We start from the raw sequence: 16,652 nt of genomic DNA, 5'->3' as shown, positions 1-16,652 counted from the left end.
TTTCTCTTTGGAAGATTTTTGTTGCATTTTCTCCTCCAGCCAGGATCCAGCGGGGGTGGGGTGAGGGGGAGGCACTGGCGTTAACGAGTGAAACATCATAAGCACCCAGATGCCCCCTCAAGCCTCCTTTCAGACTAACACTCCCAGGTAACCCTGCTCCTGACTTCCAGCAGCATGGACCAGCTTTGCCCATTTCTGTCATTATATAAGTGGCATGTGTGGTAGCTAATCCTCACAACCCAGCAAGGAAGAGTGATTGAACTTTCCTTACACAGGGGGTACCAGACTCAGGGAGGTCAAGTAACTTGCCCAAGGGCACACAGGCAGCAATGTTGGAGCTTGGAGTCCTGCACCCCCTCCTCCACCCTCACCACGTGTGTCAGGTCTGGGAGCCTCTGAAGTCACTGGTCCTAAGCACTTGCAGATGTCTGGGACGGGAACTTTGTCTCCCCCACAGCATCCCTGACCAGGACTCAGCAGAACACTGAGGCTTCCTGGGGCTCGGCACACAGGGCCTGGTGGGTGGGAGCAGGCAGGCCTTGCTCTAGTCCTCAGGTGAAGAGGGGCCTGTGTCTCCCCTGCTGTCCTCACCCACCTCTATTGCCCAGTACCCGGTTCCTACCATGGTGGCTGGGACCCCGTGCCTGTCACTTACTGTCAGCAGAATTAAAGGAGAGGACAGTTCAGTTTCCTGTGTGCCCCCAAGCCACTCATGGCTGAGTGGGATCCCAGCATCTGGGCTACTTTTCCTTGGCAGGTCCAAACACTAGCATCCAAAGGAGGGTGCCGGTGGAGGGAGTGCGCCTCCGATATCTCCGTGGTGGGAATTGATGCTCGAAGCTGTGTGGCAGACAGCTCAGCTCAAGGAAATGTCACCCAGGGTGGGTTTATGGTGCGGCCATCCAGGACTGCTTAATGTCTCTTCCTAATGAGGTTTCTGCAACATTAACTTCGGCAGGCTGGGGGAGGAGAGCGTGTGGCTCCATGGCGGCCAGGAAGGGAGGCTTCTTTGCAGCTCACTGGGCTGGACATGCACTAGGTATTCAGGAAACAGAAGGGGAACGAACAAGGGGCAGAGCTCAAACCTGCCACCACCCACGGTTTCACCTCCACAGCCACCTGCAGGAGTTTGCTAGCAGGAGTTCCCTGGGACCATGTGCATTCTTCAACTGGTGTTTTAAATCCCAAGACCTTACAGAGCATGCTTGAGCTTTGATTCTGTGAGTCTTGTAGCCTGGAAGAGGTGGCAAGGAGCAAGGACACCTCTGTGACAGAGCTGGACTGTTCAGAAACTGGCAGTGGTGGGTCAAAGCCTTCCCAACAATACAGTTGCCCCTACCATGTGTCTGTGTCCTCATCAGCTGATGTTTCAGATGAGGAAACTGAGGCCCAGGGAGGCAGCCAACTGGGGCTGATCTTGATTTTGGACATTGGCTGCCTGTCCCCCCTCAGAGACCAGATCCTGCTCTCGCAGAGGAAGGGAGACCCCAGATATTTACTCCAGATGGGCTGACTGCTGGTCATCGGGGAGCAGAGGGCAGGAGGGCATGCAGGCCGGCCAGGGGGGCAGTGAGGACGGCAGCCAGGCCTGGGGAGGAGGCCATGAGCCCCAGGCATCTGTGTTCTGCCAAGCTGGGGGCAAGGTCAAAGGAAACTGGGCTTGTGGTGAGTGGGACCAATTCCGCCTTCTGTCCATCAGCCTGTTCCTGTGTCACTACGCCCTGGTCTCATTTGCACCTTTGCCATTGCCCTTGCCCAAACTTGCCTTCTGGAGACGATGCAATAAACCCCTTCACACCGGGGGTCAGCAGCCGGTCTGCTCTTGGTCTGCCTCTCATGGGAGCACCTGAGACTTAGGAGTGGCAAAGCCCTGGTCACCGCACTGAGGTCAGAGCCCAGGCAGCGTGGCTTCAGGTCCTTGTCATGGAATGCTCTCAAGACCCCCACCTTGAAGGTGAGTTAGACCCAGGCCCTGACCGGGAGGCAGGTACCCAGGTGCAGTATGCCACCCCACAGGATAGATCTTGGCCACTTGAACACCATCCTGTGGGCTGGGAGAGCAGGCAGGAGAGGCCCTTGCAGAATTAATTCCCCTCATAGGTGGGAGGTGTAGGATCCAAGGGGAGGCCTGATGGACAGGCAGAGGCAGGGGGGAGATGGCCCAGCAGATCCTGGAGCATTTCACAGGAGGGACTGCGTCTCAGCATCCCACCTATAGGCACTGCTCACCTCGCTCCAGTGAGGGTGTCCTGCTCTGCTACCTGGGGACAGAATATCCACTGGGACTCTCTGTCTCCTGTTGCTGGGGTCATAAGGCTGTGATTCCTAACCTTGCTCAGGCTGGGGAAGCTGAATCTCCCTCATGCTGTGAGTGCAGGCGCTGATTCCTCAGTGAGCACCAGAGCCTGCGTCTCACAAATGCCCCCGGGTGACCTCTGCACTGAGCAGTGTCCCCTCCACGCCCAACCCCAGCAGGAATGTAGGGAGGACCTGGTCACTGGTCACTGCCCTGCCCCCCATGAGCATCTCCTCTGTTCCCCGTGAAGGTGCAGTGACATGCCCCAGATGAAAGGCCAGTAGCTGGTCTTCTCTCTCATCCCCTAGGGGTGACCGTGTCCAAGTCTCCTCCAAACAGCAGGTGTTGGCACCTCGGCCTGTTACTTAGAAGTGCTGGCCAGGTCCAAGAGCTACAAGTGGGTTTGATCTAGCTCTTGCTGAGAACATTAAACATTTTTAATATTTCCTTCTGCCAGATGCAGCACTTAAATTTTAATATGCACATGGATCATCTGGGACCTTGCTAAATTGAGGTTCTGATTGAGTAGACAGGCCTGGAAAAATCATCATGCCGACAAACTCCCAGGCAGTGCTGATGCTGCCAGCCCAGGTGCCCGGGGATTGCTTGCTGAATCATCTGTTCTGGATGTCACGAGAAACAGGGGTGAGGGCTGCCCCAGGCAGGGCACGGCCACTCTGAGGCAGGCCGGGTGAGTGCGGTACCCCCCAGGAGGGCAGGGTTGCTGCAGGCTCTGGGAGCCCAGTGCACATCTTGCAGCAGTTTAGTGCAGAGCCCACCTGGAGCCGCCTCCTGATTCCCAGGTCCTGGCCCTCCTGCTCCTCCCACAGCCTGTGGGACAGGGATGAACACCTGAGCAAGCACAGCTGAGAGACTGTGCAGCCTGCACTAAGCCGCACGACAGTTCCTTCCACTTCACAAAGAGAAGGTTGAGAGGTCAGAAAACTTGGCGGGGTGCACTCACTGGGTATGTGGCTGGCTTTGTCTGCTCCCGGGCCCGAGCATCCATCCGCCAGCCTCCTGACAAGGAAGCCCGGGATAAGGTGTCCTGGAGCCCTGGGGCTGGCCTGGCTCCTGCTGAGCCCTGCCCTGGGCAGGCTCGAGGCGCCCAATCAGGCTGCAGGAGGGGGTGCCAGGCTTCCCAGAGCCCCTGGGTGGGCTTGAAGGGCCGATAGAGCAGCCCTGTGCTCTGCAGCAGGGTGGCCAAGCAGGTGGCAGGAACCCAGAGTCTGGCCTTGGCTGGTGCCCAGCTGCCTGTAGCTGAGCCCCCTGATAATCCCCTTGGAGACTGGTCTGCCAGCAGTGGCCAATCAGGTTAGAGCGTGAAGGGGGATTAGCAGGGAGAACATGGGGCCCTGACCTCAGCTTCCCCAGCCCCGGCAGAGTGTGCAGGAGGCGCGGCAGCTAGAACAGGGCTGCGGGAGACAGTGTCCAAGTCAGGCAGTGGGCCTGGCTGTCCCTTCCCTTCTGGGAAGGAGGCTGGCTGGGGTCACTGGGATGCTCCCAGACCCGTGGGGGCTACTGCTTGCCTGCTCAGAGCCTGGGCCTTGGGGGAGGAGCACAGGCCAGATGGGGGGATCCTTGTCTGCAGGACTCTTACCTCCAGCCCTCCAGAGTGGACTCCCAGGAGCTGCAGCTCTCGCTCTTTCTTGGAGGGCCCAGGACAGCGGCTCACCTCCCTTAATGGCCTCCTACTCCCCATCCCCAGGCTGCTGGTGTCACCTTGGAACCATCCACGGAAGGTGTTATATTCTGTCAGGATGTGGGAAGGCAAGAGGGAGTGCCAGTGTAACATGGCAACGCTATTGAGCGCTGTTCCAGCTTCTCTCCCCGTCCACGACCCTTGTCCTGCGGGTCTCCAGCTGGGTCAGGCAGAGCAGGTACAAGGAGTCCTCGTGCTCAGGGGGAAATCATGGTCATCCATGATGCAGAGCCAGCCTCTGCACCCCAAGCCCCTGCCTTTTCCTCTCAGCTGCTCACCAGTCCTAGCTCCTTGCTTTGGTCAGGAAAATGCAGAGGGATTGGAGCAGGAGAGGGTCCCTTTTAGTTTGGTTCAGCTAAACATACTGAGGCCCTGCAATGCACCAGGACTGGGATACCATGGGAACAAAAGAGAGTCTGCCCTTAGGAGATTGTGGCCTGCAAAGGGGTGGATGTCAGTAAACTACCAGCATCTCATTACATTCAGTATTCCTGTCCTGAATCAGTGCTGAAAAGGAAAAGCAGGCCTGTGCAGTGCACTCACCTGTAATCCCAGCAGCTAGGGAGGCTGAGGCAGGAGGATTGCAAGTTCAAAGCCAGCTTCAGCAACAGCGAGGTGCTAAGCAAACTCAGTGAGACCCTGTCTCTAAGTAAAATACACAACAGGGCTGGGGATGTGGGCCCCTGAGTTCAATCCCTGGTACTCCCCCCCCCCAAAAAAAAGCAGGTGGGTTCTGGGACCTGTAGGAAGGAAGCAGTTAAGGGAGGTATCTCTAGACTGAGACGTGAAGGATGGAGGGAAATTTGCTGGGTGAAGTCAGGAAAGGATAGTGCAGGCAGAGGCAACAGCAGGTGCCCAGGAGCTTGGAGACAAGCAACTTTGTTTCATTGACTTGGGAAGGAGGAGGTGAGAGTTGACCAAGCAGGAAGTCAACTGGGGCAAAAAGCAAGACTAGCCTTGTGGTGTGCTAGGGGTTGCAGAGTCCCAGGCCAGGCATGGCCTCTGGCTCCCCCTAGTGGTGATTGTTGAAATAACCGTGACATCTTAGGAAAGGGACAAAACTAGTGTTTTGTATCTTGCTAAAGAAAGGTGCTAGGATAGGTTAAACGCATGAGTACACATCCTCTTCCAAAAACATGTCTCTGTGTGATCGGAATTTCTGTGCCCACTTTACGTATAGGGCACCCGGAGGTCTCAGGGTTCCCTGCACCCTTGGCTGGTGGATGGCAGGAGTTTCTGCATGTTTCTGGCTGCAACCTCGGGCTCTTTCCACCGCCCTCTTTGCTACCAGCATTCCACCTATTCCTGTGTCTTGCAAGACTTGGCTGTCGTCCTCTGGTCTGGAGTGGCTGTCTCTCCTGGGGTCGTGCCTGGAGTCACACAGTGAGAGCTGCCTGCTGCTCTGGGCTGGCAGGGCTGGCCTGCACTGCTGGGTGGCTTCAGCCAGGACCTCCACTCACAGAATGGCTCTTGGTGTTCCCATCCTGCCTGCTGCCTGCGGATTGCGGCTTTCCTCTGTGCGCTTCTGGGCCCAGAGCAATGTCCCCAAGGCCACCAGGCTCCAGCCCTTTCTGGTCTAGCCCCGCACATTCCACATTCCCTGGACACCCTGGGCTCCATCGGGCCTGCGTGCTCTGCACAGGCATCCTGAGCCTCCGCCTGCCCCTGCCTTCCTTCCCCACCTGGCTCCTGGTGTGTCCTTACAGAACGGCTCCCCTGGATGGTACTCTGATGCAGTGCTATTATAAGGAGCAGACACTGGGAGCCCATGTATTATAAGGATCTCGTGTTATCCATCAGGACACACTCATTTTTCACAGGGACCCCTGGGAAAATTCTGGTCTCATCGGAGTGCCCAGCGGCTGTACCCTGGAGAAGCCGATCCTCTTCACTGTACATGCGCTGGGGACACTTGACGGACCGGTTCCCCTTTCACATGGGCTCTCAGAAAGTTCAGCGCCCGCTCTGCCCCAGCTGGCAGGCGCGTGGTCACGTGGTGCCTGGGCTCTGAGTGCCCGCCATTGATTTTTCTCCTCTCCCCCATCTTTCACTCCCACTCTCGCGCTATTCTGTGAATCCCTACAAGCTGTCCGCAGAGCCCTTCTGGAACAAGGTTTGGCCTCGATCTATAAACCAATCAATACAGAATAAAAACCCTTCCTCGTGGAGCTGTGGGGTGGATTAAATGGAATAATGGACCTGAGTGCCGGCCTGGCTTGGCCCAAGGGGGCTGAGACGAGGGTCCCGCCGGGGGCCCTGCCTCTCGTGTACCCCACCCTCCTGACACTGGAGAGGCCTCCTGGGCACTGTCCCCACTTGCCCTCACCAGGCCCTTCCATGTCTCTGCCACCCTGTGGGTGAAAGGTGGTGGCAGCTCTGTCCCTCTCCTTCCTCCCAGACCCCTAGACGCCGGCTGTCAGCAGCCTTCCCCACCCCGTCCCTGGATTTCCGGCACCTCACTGGATGTGTGTCTTAGTCTGCTCAAGCTGCTGTAACAAAATGCCAGACAGTGGCTTAGAAACATCAGAAATGTATTTCTCACAGTTGTGGGTGTGGAAGTCCATCGTCAAAGTGCCAGAAGGTTCCGGGTGTGGTGGGGGCCTGCTGTGTGATTCTCAGATGTCGCCTTCCCAATGTGTCCTCCCAGAGTGACCGCGCAGGGCAGCACTCAGGCTTCTTTTTAGAAGGACACTGATCCCAGTGCAGAGCCTCTGCTGTCCTGGCCTCACCCCCTCCCCAAGGCCCCGCCTCCTGACTCCAGCGCAGCAGGCCCCGGCTCCGACCTGGAACCTGGGGAGGACACAACCTTGGGACCCCAGCAGCGTGTCTTGCTGGGTAGTTGGCCTGGGTGGGCCTGCAGGGCGGGGAGGCTCAGAGGGTGTGTGGTCCGGCCTGTGCATTTGACCAAGGTAGAGTCCGAGACCCCAAAGAAGGAGGGACGCAGCAGACCCAGTGCTGCTTCGGCTCACAGACCCCTTCCTCCTCCAGGCTCTGGATGTCACTGCCCACAGTCATCCCCTGGGGACCCCTGACTGGTCATCAATTGCTGGGTATCTGTCACCTCAAAATGCAATGGCTTATAAGAACGGTCACTGTCTCCTCTTTGGTGGCTGGGGTGCTGGCTTGGGGTTTTCATGAACCCCCAGCAGGGGGCCGAGGGGGTGACCGTCTGGGCCCTCGAGTGAGGCAGGGGGTGTGCTCCCAGGGTCACTCATGCGACTGCTGAGCTGGTGTCCGCTACAGTGAGGAGGCCTTGACTCTTGTCCATGTGGCCTCTGTACAGAGTGGCCAGTGTGTGCCTGAAGTGTCCTGGAAGCTGGCCTCTCCCAGGAAGGATGGCCCAAGACAGAGTGAGGGGCGGCCCTGGCTGCTGTGACCTGGTCTTGGTGTTTTCCACTTTATTTGATTCTTCAGCAACGGGTTACTAACCCCTTCCCTCACTCAAGAGGAGAGGAATTAAGCTCCATCTTTTGGAGGGAAGAATGTCAACGAATTGTGAACATGTTTGAAAACCACCACAGCCTCCAATATGCACACGTCAGACACACCACACTGCGCGAGGGCCCCCGCCTGCCTATTCCTTCCTGCCTCCCGGCTTTGCACATGCTGTTCCCTCTGCTTCGGGTGCTGTTCCCTCATTTCCAACTTATGTCTGAAAACTTCGACTTTCCAGGATCTGCTTCAGAGACCACCTGCTCTCCCTCAGTGGAGCCACTTGCTCTCACACCTCTGGAAAAACTGCTCTTCCAGAGATTGTTGCAAGCAGCCGGGAAGCCTCCAGGAAAGCAGGTTTCAGGGGTGCCCCAGAGGTCACCAGCTCTGGATTCCCATTTGCCTAGTGAAAGTTCAGTCCCGTCTCTGCCCTCTCCTGGGTGTGAGGGCTCAGGGCCCAGGCCTCTGCGCCTGCAGGCCCAGCACTGTCACTGGTGCCATAGGTGGGCACCGTGCCAGGGTGGGTCTGTCCCACGTCTGCCTCGGACCCCAGGAACGGAGGAACTCTCGCGGCCCCAGACACCCACCCTGCTTGCAGGCAGTGTCTTTGGCACCTTTGTGGCCTGCACTCCTTTGCTCCAAATCTAGCAATTTACCCGCCACGTCACTGGGCCCAGGCCAGCGTCTTATGAAGAAGATGGAAAGAACAGGTCACGGACCAGAGACCCGAGAGCGAAGAGCCACCTGGTGCCGACCAGCAGAAGGGCTGGGAGCGGCCAGGGCCTCTTTCTAAGAAAGGGAGGAATAGGTGACAAGAAGGAACAGGCGGGGACAGAGGGCCTGGTGGATTCCTGAGAATCCACCTGCACTGGGGGCCGCCCCGTCTCCTCGACAGATGGCACAGGCGACCCAAGACACGTGCAGAGGGCCAAGACAGAGCACCAGGTGTGGGCTGTGGTGTCAGGAGAAGGACAGGACGGTGGAGACGGTCCCGGGGAGACAGGCTGGGAGGCGGCGGCTGCTGCGTGAAGGGTCACACAGGCCCGGCTCGGGGCAGCAAGACTGTCCAGAGGTGGTGGCACAGTTTCGGGGAGACACAGGCGTGTCCTCCAGGAGAGAGGGGACAGGACCCGGGTGCCCATGGTGGCAAGATCTCATGTGGCCGGGCCATTTTCTGAAGGCTCAGCTCTGGGGAGGAGATGGCCGGGCAACTGAGGGAGGGAGGGACAGGTGATGGTGCTGTCACTGTGTGGGGTCGGGGTGGCCGTCACTTGCCGGGCTCTTACTTCCCCCTGTGTATACGGGGAGACTGGGGCTTGGACAGGGGCGCAGCGGCTTGCAGATTCTCAGCAGACAGCTGGAGGGCCAGCCGGAGGTCTGTCCTGCTGCCTCAGGACCCCAGGGTGCCGCTGGGTGCTCAGCAGGAGAACCCGGCCGGGCGGAGGTCCCATAGCTCAGGGGGCAGCTTCTGGGGTGGGGGCTGGAGGGGTGTTCTCACCTTTAGTGACCAGAAGGAAGGACTGGTCAAAGCCCAGGGTTAGATGTGCAGAATGACCGGAATTGGGTCCCACATCAGGACTCCAGCCTCTGGTCATCCACCTTACGGACCAGGACGGTGTGTCTGGGGCAGTGGCCAACCTTGGGCAGGTTACTGATTGTTCTGTGACTCAGTTCCCTCCTCTGCCAAATGGGTGGGACAACAGTCCCCGCTCCCAGAGCAGCTGTGCAAGCCGAGCTCTGGGGCCTGAATGCCCGAGTTCAAATGCTGGGACCACCGCCTGCCAGCTGGGTTGCCTTGAAAAAACTGCTTGACTTCTCTGAGCATCCCTTTCCTCCTTTATAAAATGGGAATGGGGATTGTTTGTTCACACAGTTGGAGGGTCTGGTGAGGTGGCTCCTCTTGAGTGAGGAGGGGACACAGGGAAGGAAGGGCTGGCCTGGACCAGCCCTTTGTAAACGTCTGTGGGTGCCAGTGGACTGTGGGGAGAGGCAGGGAGAGGTGGGGGTTGGTGCCAGAGGCGGGGTCCTGCTAGGAAAGCTGGAGGGAGCCTCTGGAAGCTGCTCTGCGGCTCTAGGAGCGCTGTCCCCCTCGCACCTGGACGCTGACAGGTGGGGAGTGAGCGCATCCTCAGAGAGCCCTGCTCTCTGACCTGGGGACAGCCCCTGGGCCATGGGAAGTGGGCAGTGGGGCCTTAAGGCCATGTCCCTGTGTGTCCCCGTCCCCACTGGGCCCAGGCTTCCTTGGTGCTCGGCTGCCTGCAGCCCCCAAGAGCGGGGGCTTTGGGGTTTGAGCCGGGGCGGGGCAGCACTGGTGGGCTACCTGTCTCCCTGGCTTCAGTTTCCTCCCAGTACAGCAAGCATAAGCCAGGAGGGTGCCCAGGGCGGGTCAGGTAATTAAAGGCTGTGTCCCTCCAGGGACAGAGGGCCTGGTGGAGTGCCACGGAGAAGCCCCCTTTCTGGATCCTTTCCAGCCCTGGACCACGGGGTCTGACAAGGCCGATCACAGCTGCCCCGGGCTCCTCCGTCTGCCCAGAGGGGAGGTAGCTGGGGACAGAGCTCCCTTCAGGACAGGGTGCCTCTCTCTGGCTCCATCATCCATTCAAAGAGTCCTTGCTGAGTGGCCGCCGTGAGCCAGGCCCCGTCCCAGCCGCTGTCTGGCCCCTGGCCCCCTGGCTCACAGCGATGTTCCAGAAGACTCTTGCTGACCACTGTGTTCTCTCCCTTGCTCCGTCCCCAGGGACCTGAGCGAGAACGCCCTCCAGGCCATCCCCAGGAAGGCTTTCCGCGGAGCCACAGACCTCAAAAATCTGTGAGTGCAGACCGCAAGGGAGAAGGGCGCGGGGGCGCGGGCCACCCCATCCCCGCCAGTGTCCTGTGGTGGTCGCCCTGGGCCCTGGGGTCCAACCTGGGCTCTGAGATGGCTGGTGCCAGCGTGGTCTTCTAGAAGAGTCTGGGTTTGGTGGGAACAAGCAGCACCTGCCCCTCCCTCGGGTGTGATTCTCTAGGACAGCCAAGGGCACGTGCAGAGGGGGACATTGCATGTTGCAGAGTCACGAACACTGGGTTACGAGGCCATGTTCTTGGTCTGGGCCCTCCAGTGTCCTCCTCATCCTCCGACTGGGAGAACTGGGTTGGAGTCTCCAGTCACACGGCGTTTACTGCAGTCCTGTTAACTGCCTGAGCCGCTGAATATTGTTCTGGAAATAAATGGGGATAATAAGGCTGACTACAGGCACGTTCTGAGATTTAGATGAGATGCAGAGGTGCATACACTTTGTCAAGTGCTACTTAAATGTAACTGTGTGTCATGCTCTTTGGTATTTTTGCAGTGCTGGAGGAGGACCCCAGGGGTGCTCTACCGCTGAGCCACATCCCCGGCCCTTTTTATTCTTTATTTTGAGACAGGGTCTTGCTAAGTCACTGAGGGTCTCACTAAGGATCTAGCCTAGCCTGGAACTCGTCATCCTCCTGCCTCAGCCTCTTGAGTAGCTGGGATTACAGGTTTATTATTCAAATTATTCTGGTCCAGGCTAACCTCCTCCCCAAGGTCTGATAGGGCAGGGTGGCAAGTGCTTGTCATGCTTGTCACAAGCACCCCTCCCATGCCTGTGGCAGACATTAATAATCGATCACTGCACTCATTCCCACAGGGCTCAAAGTACTGCTCTGAAAGCAGCTCCCCAGGTAGCCACCGCTGCTCAGTGTCCTTGGCTCCCATGGAAATCTGCTGCCAGCTCTGGCTGCCCCTGCTTCTGTGTTACTCTCTCTCATTTTTCAGCTGTCAGCACCCTCTAAGTGGTTTCCAAAATTTGAGGAAGGGCTGCGAGATTGAGGAGAGGGATATAACTTTGATTTCTACTTGTTGTCCTAAGTGAAAATACAAAGGAATTCAGCTTTTATTAATGTTTGCAGTTTGGATTGGCATGTCTGTCAAATGTTGGGGTCCTGCCTCTTGGAGTGCTGGGTCGCAAGGTTGGGACACCCCTGTTCTAGGCCGTGTGCTCCCCCACAATCCTCCTTTGCTTCACAGACAGCTGGACAAGAACCACATCAGCTGCATCGAGGAAGGGGCCTTCCGGGCCCTGCGGGGGCTGGAGGTGCTGTAAGTACACCTGGGTGTGGAGCCGGGGTGCAGGAGGCAGGAGACCCTCTCTCCTGGAACGCCCCCCGGCCCCAGGGTGGGAGGACACAGCCCCTGGGGAAAAGGCCTGTAACCGCGGTGTCTCTGGAGTGTCCGCCAGGGACCTGGAATGCCTGCCCCTTTTCCCGCTGGGTCTCAACCTTGGCCCTTGCTTCCAACCAACCCGTCTGGGACACATGAGTTCCAGACCCTCCCCCATCTGTCTCCCTGTCCTCCCAGAGCTGGACTGCATGGTGCGTCCCCCAGTCACTGTCCCAGCTCAGGGGCTTCCCCCTGGAGGGTCCATGTCTTGTGCTCTTTGGTTTAACCCCCTGGCCAGCCCAGTGCTGGTCCTCCATGAAGGTGGACCATGGGACCTAGCGTGAGAGCCTCCCATTCATTAGCAGAAAGGCCCTGCCCCGGGTAATGGGCAGATGCTGAGTGACTCTGGTTTGTCCCTTTAGGACCCTGAACAACAACAACATCACCACCATTCCCGTGTCCAGCTTCAATCACATGCCCAAGCTGCGGACCTTGTGAGTTAGCCGGGGGCAGCAGGGTGTGCAGGGTCCCCGTGTGGCCGACGTGCAGGGCAGGCTGTGGGGAGGAGGCCAGGGTGGCCGCAGCGGGCGGGCTGTTCTCTGCACCGAGGCCAGCCCAGGAGCTGCTCTCGGGGTCTCAGCAGGAGGAGGGGGTCTGAAGTTGCAGGCTCCCAGCGTCATTTACAGTTGAGTTTTCCGGGAAAGTCAGTGACTAGTTTTGTGTTTGGAAAATGAACTGGGTGATTGGGAGGCGGATCCGTGTGAGCTCAGGGACGTGAATCAGATTCGCTGGGCACACTCCAGCTTCAGGTGTGTCGAGAGCAGTTGGAGGGAAGGCACCAGGAGCCACCATGGACTTCCTGTGGCTGTGGGTGAGCTACAGGCTGGAGCTGAGCTGCCCAAGGGTGGAGACTGAGCAGCAGGGTCCAGCTTCCAGCAGGCTCAGCCTCCAGCAGGGCCCAGCCTCCAGCAGGCTCAGCCTCCTGCCTGGGAGCAGAGTTCCCACTGTTCCGTGGCGTTGGAGGTTGTGAGCCACCCTGTCCTCCTGCAGCCGCCTGCACTCCAACCACCTGTTCTGTGACTGCCACCTGGCCTGGCTCTCCCAGTGGCTGAGACAGCGGCCGACCATCGGGCTCTTCACCCAGTGCTCGGGCCCCGCCAGCCTGCGTGGCCTCAACGTGGCCGAGGTCCAGAAGAGTGAGTTCAGCTGCTCAGGTGGGTGCAGGCCCTGCCCAGGCCCTCAGCTGCCCGTCACCTCCTGCCCCACTGCCTCCTCCTCCTGCAGCCGCCTCCGTTCCCTCCCATTTCTTAGCACCCGGCCACCACTGCCTGCGGGCCTCAGTCACCACTGCTTGTCCCTGACCTGCTTCCCCTGACCCACTGCCATTTTCTCCTGTGACCACCTGTAACTGTGCGTTGATGCTGCCTGCCGGTCTCCTCCTGTCCTCCACCCATCACCCTCTGGACCACACGTCCCCTCCGCCCGCCTCTTCCCTCCTGTCATCTCTCTTGTCTTCCCTCCTCCCTTCCTCCCCCGCCTTCCTCCTCCCCTCACGTCCTCCTCTGTCCCAACCCTTACTTCCTGAGTCCACTCGCTGTCCTCCACCCACGTCCCTGCCCCTCCTCCCCCACCTCCCCCTGCTCCCCTGGCAGGTCTTAAAATTCGCCCTGGAGCCTTGGTGCCAGGCCAGGTGATCCCATGCCTGTGCCCCTCCTCTTCCTCTTGCCCCTCCCTCCCTGCCCACTTGGTCTCCATGCTGCAGAAGGCCCAGAGGAGCCCGCAGCCTGGGCGGTCCCTGCTGCGTGTACTCATGGCCCTCCAGAGCTGTCCTCAGCCCAGGGTCAGCCTCCCCTCCCTGGCCTCAGGCCCCCACTCACTGCCCGCAGCCCTGCCTCTGCCTCTCCCTGCTGCCCGGGCCTCCCACCCCAGCCTTCTCAGCTTCTCCCCTGTCAGCTGCACCCTTCCGCTCTGTGGCCTGCGGGCCCCTCCTCACCCCACAGAGCCTGGGGAGCCTTCTCTGACCCCGGGTGAGGTCCCTGGGTGGATAGGTGGCAAACTCCGTGAGCTCGTGGAACAAACAGGGTGACGTGTTTCTGCCCGTGTCCTCACACTGGGCCTGTGCTTGGTCAGGGAATGGTCCGGAATGGAGTGGGGGGACTGTTTCTCCCACACCTGGGGGCTCTGGGCCCACCCGCCTCCCGAGCGCTGAGGGAAAGCACCTGCTGGGCTTGGGGGAGCCTCAGGTGACAGTGGCTGTCACCTCCTCTGAGCACTGGAGACACCTAGGACCAGACTGTAATACTGCTGTGCACGGGGCTGCTCTGTGACTGTGTGTGTGCAAGGGAGAGCGTGCATGTAAAAGGGAGGGTGTATGCACAGGAGAGTGTGTGCACAGGAGAGTGTGGGTGGGAGTGTGGGAGAGTGGGTGTGTGCTTGTGAGTGTGCACACAGGGGTGTGCTGTGAGAGGAGCCAGACCGGAGACTCACCTCTGAGCAGCTGCCGTATTTTTGGCGACTGGGACTAGGTAACGTGGCAGCTTTGTTTTGGAATGCAGCCTCTCTCTGCGTTGGAACACCTTGGCTTCTGCATTTCTTTGGACATGTTTCCTCTGCTGGAATCCGTGCACCCTGGCAGCCATGTTCCTGAGGAGGATACTGTCATAATTTGCCCTGGCTCCTTATAGCCTTGTCTCATTTGGTCCTGTGCCCACCCTGTGGGTTAGCCAGGAAAAGTATGAGGTGCTAGAAGGTTGGCAGGAGTGTAAATTGCTCATCCACCTGGCAGAACTGTGTAGCAGAATCCGTGAAAGTTCCACATGTGTCTACCCCACGGCCCTGCCACTCCACTGCCAGGGGTGTGCACTTGTTCTGCACAAAACGCCAGAGAATATTCATGACAGCTTATTTTTGCAATAGCCCAAAGCTGGAGACAATACAAATTTCCACCAACAGGACACCGCCTGGCTTAGCCTCCAGAAGACAGTGGGTTCACTAATTATGATATGCCCATATAATGGAGTACTACTCAGCAACAAAAAAGAATTATTGATACTCAACAACATTAAATCTCAAAGATTTTATGTTGGGTGAAAAAGCCACACACAAAAGAGAATCCACAGTTGATTTCATGGATGTGAAATTCAGACAAGCAGAACAAACCTGTGGTGACAGGCATCAGAATAGGAGTTGCCGTGGGGAAAGGGCAGGAGGGACCCTCCTGGGCGATGGACATGTTCCATGTCTGGGCGGAAGTTCAACCAGGTGCATGCTGAAGGTGGTGCACTTTATGTTACTAATGAATGCACTTTTTTAAAGTGTGGGCTCTTTACATCAGACACTGGGCTTGGTCCTGGCTTCGCTATCTATTAATTCAGTTGAGTAAATGTCAACCAGTTGATGAATGCTGAGGACTCGGTTTTCTCACCTGTACAATGGCAACAACACGCTCCTCGCAGGGCCGAGCAGGGCTGTGCAGGAAGGCTGTGTGGCCGCACTCACCGTAGCACACGGTGCAGCGAGAACGCTTGGTGCACGTGGTTGTCCCGCTCCTGTGCGGGCCGTGGGAACTCAGAGGTGTTAAGTGATACAGACTGGAAACTGAAGCTTCAGCTGTCTGGGCCCAGATCTCCCAGGGTGCAGCTCATTTTGGTTGAATTCAGCAAACATCTGACCAGTACCTGCTGGGTGACCAGCGCCCAGAGTCACATCCACGTTCGGGATCTCTTACCTCCTGCGCCCTTGGCAACCTCTCCTGGTCCATCCTCATCCACAGCAACTGCCACTGCACACCCCCGTCCTACCGGCTGGTCTGGGTCTGGGGAGGGGACGCTGATGCAGGCCACCTGAGGTCACAGCCCCTGTTTCTGCAGGCCAGGGGGAGGCGGGGCGCGTGCCTTCCTGCACCCTCTCCTCGGGCTCCTGCCCCGCCATGTGCGCCTGCAGCAATGGCATCGTGGACTGTCGTGGCAAAGGCCTCACCGCCATCCCCGCCAACCTGCCGGAGACCATGACCGAGATGTGAGTAAGGGACAGCAGGGGCCGGCCCAGGGCTTGCCCTGAGGCTCCGGGGTGGCAGATGGGGAGACACAGTGTGCCTCCGCAGGACTGAGCTCTCTGCCCAAGGCTGGGGGCCTCCAGGGGGTTGGGGAGGGGTGTCCCTCCGTGGTCCGTCTGTCCAGCATCGCTGGCCGGTCTGCCAGAATGGGTTTAGGATTAGCACCATTGTGAGCCCCTTTCTGCCAGGGAAGCCTGGGGAGATGGACACGGAAGGGTGCAGGGGGCTGAGGCAGAGGCTGGGTGGCTGGGTGAGCCCACAGATGGCAGCTGAGGCCGGCGACCTGGGCCTCACCTTCCCTGTGCTCCTGTGTTCTCCGCAGCCGTCTGGAGCTCAATGGCATCAAGTCCATCCCCCCGGGAGCCTTCTCTCCCTACAGAAAGCTGCGCAGGATGTGAGTCCCCCTCCAGGGCACGGCAAGAGTCTGTGGTCTGGGACAGGGAGATGGCGTGGCCCTCCTGCCGGGCAGGGTCGTCTGAGGCCTGAGTCGGGTCGTCCCCCCATTTCAGCGGGCACCGACAGGAGCAGTTAGGGATGAGACCTGGCCGGACGTTGATGGCTCCCTGGGCGGCAGTGTCCCCCTGGGCGCAACACTCGGACTGCACAGAACAGAGTGTCCCGGGGTGTTCGGGGTGTTCGGCGGGGTGGGGGGACTGCCCTCCCAGGGGTGGCCCACAGGGGTCAGCTGCCCTCTCCGCTCGCTTTGCAGAGACCTGAGCAACAACCAGATCGCAGAGATGGCGCCCGACGCCTTCCAGGGCCTGCGCTCCTTGAACTCGCTGTGAGTAGGCCCCACAGAGGCGCCCGGGGGGCCCAGCGGGTGGCCAGGGCCCCTCCTGTGCGCTGGGAGGAGCAGGCCCGTCAGGGGGCAGATCTCCCCAGATCTCTCTGTGGCAGTGAACTTGGTCCTTTCTCCCCTTAGAAGGCTGCTGAGCCTTCCCGTGTCACTCACAGGAACAGTGGCCACCAGGTCCAGTGGGGACACCTGCCACACCTGGCTGTCTTT

At 59.0% G+C, this 16,652-nt stretch overlaps 1 protein-coding gene across 1 annotated transcript in view; it reads left to right on the top strand.

The window, feature by feature from the left end:
* Positions 1–16,652, top strand: part of Slit1 (slit guidance ligand 1) — a 153,582-nt gene that overhangs the window by 88,436 nt on the left and 48,494 nt on the right. Inside the window, exons 5-11 of the mRNA XM_076834200.1 lie at positions 10,168–10,239; positions 11,461–11,532; positions 12,015–12,086; positions 12,643–12,806; positions 15,462–15,609; positions 15,969–16,040; positions 16,356–16,427. Coding sequence (XP_076690315.1) covers positions 10,168–10,239; positions 11,461–11,532; positions 12,015–12,086; positions 12,643–12,806; positions 15,462–15,609; positions 15,969–16,040; positions 16,356–16,427 — 672 coding nt within the window. The remainder of the gene's footprint in view (positions 1–10,167; positions 10,240–11,460; positions 11,533–12,014; positions 12,087–12,642; positions 12,807–15,461; positions 15,610–15,968; positions 16,041–16,355; positions 16,428–16,652) is intronic.

The sequence above is a fragment of the Callospermophilus lateralis genome, chromosome 15, assembly GCF_048772815.1.
Source record: "Callospermophilus lateralis isolate mCalLat2 chromosome 15, mCalLat2.hap1, whole genome shotgun sequence".
In the NCBI taxonomy this organism is placed as follows: domain Eukaryota; kingdom Metazoa; phylum Chordata; class Mammalia; order Rodentia; family Sciuridae; genus Callospermophilus; species Callospermophilus lateralis.
This window is presented reverse-complemented; position numbering and strand designations above follow the sequence as displayed.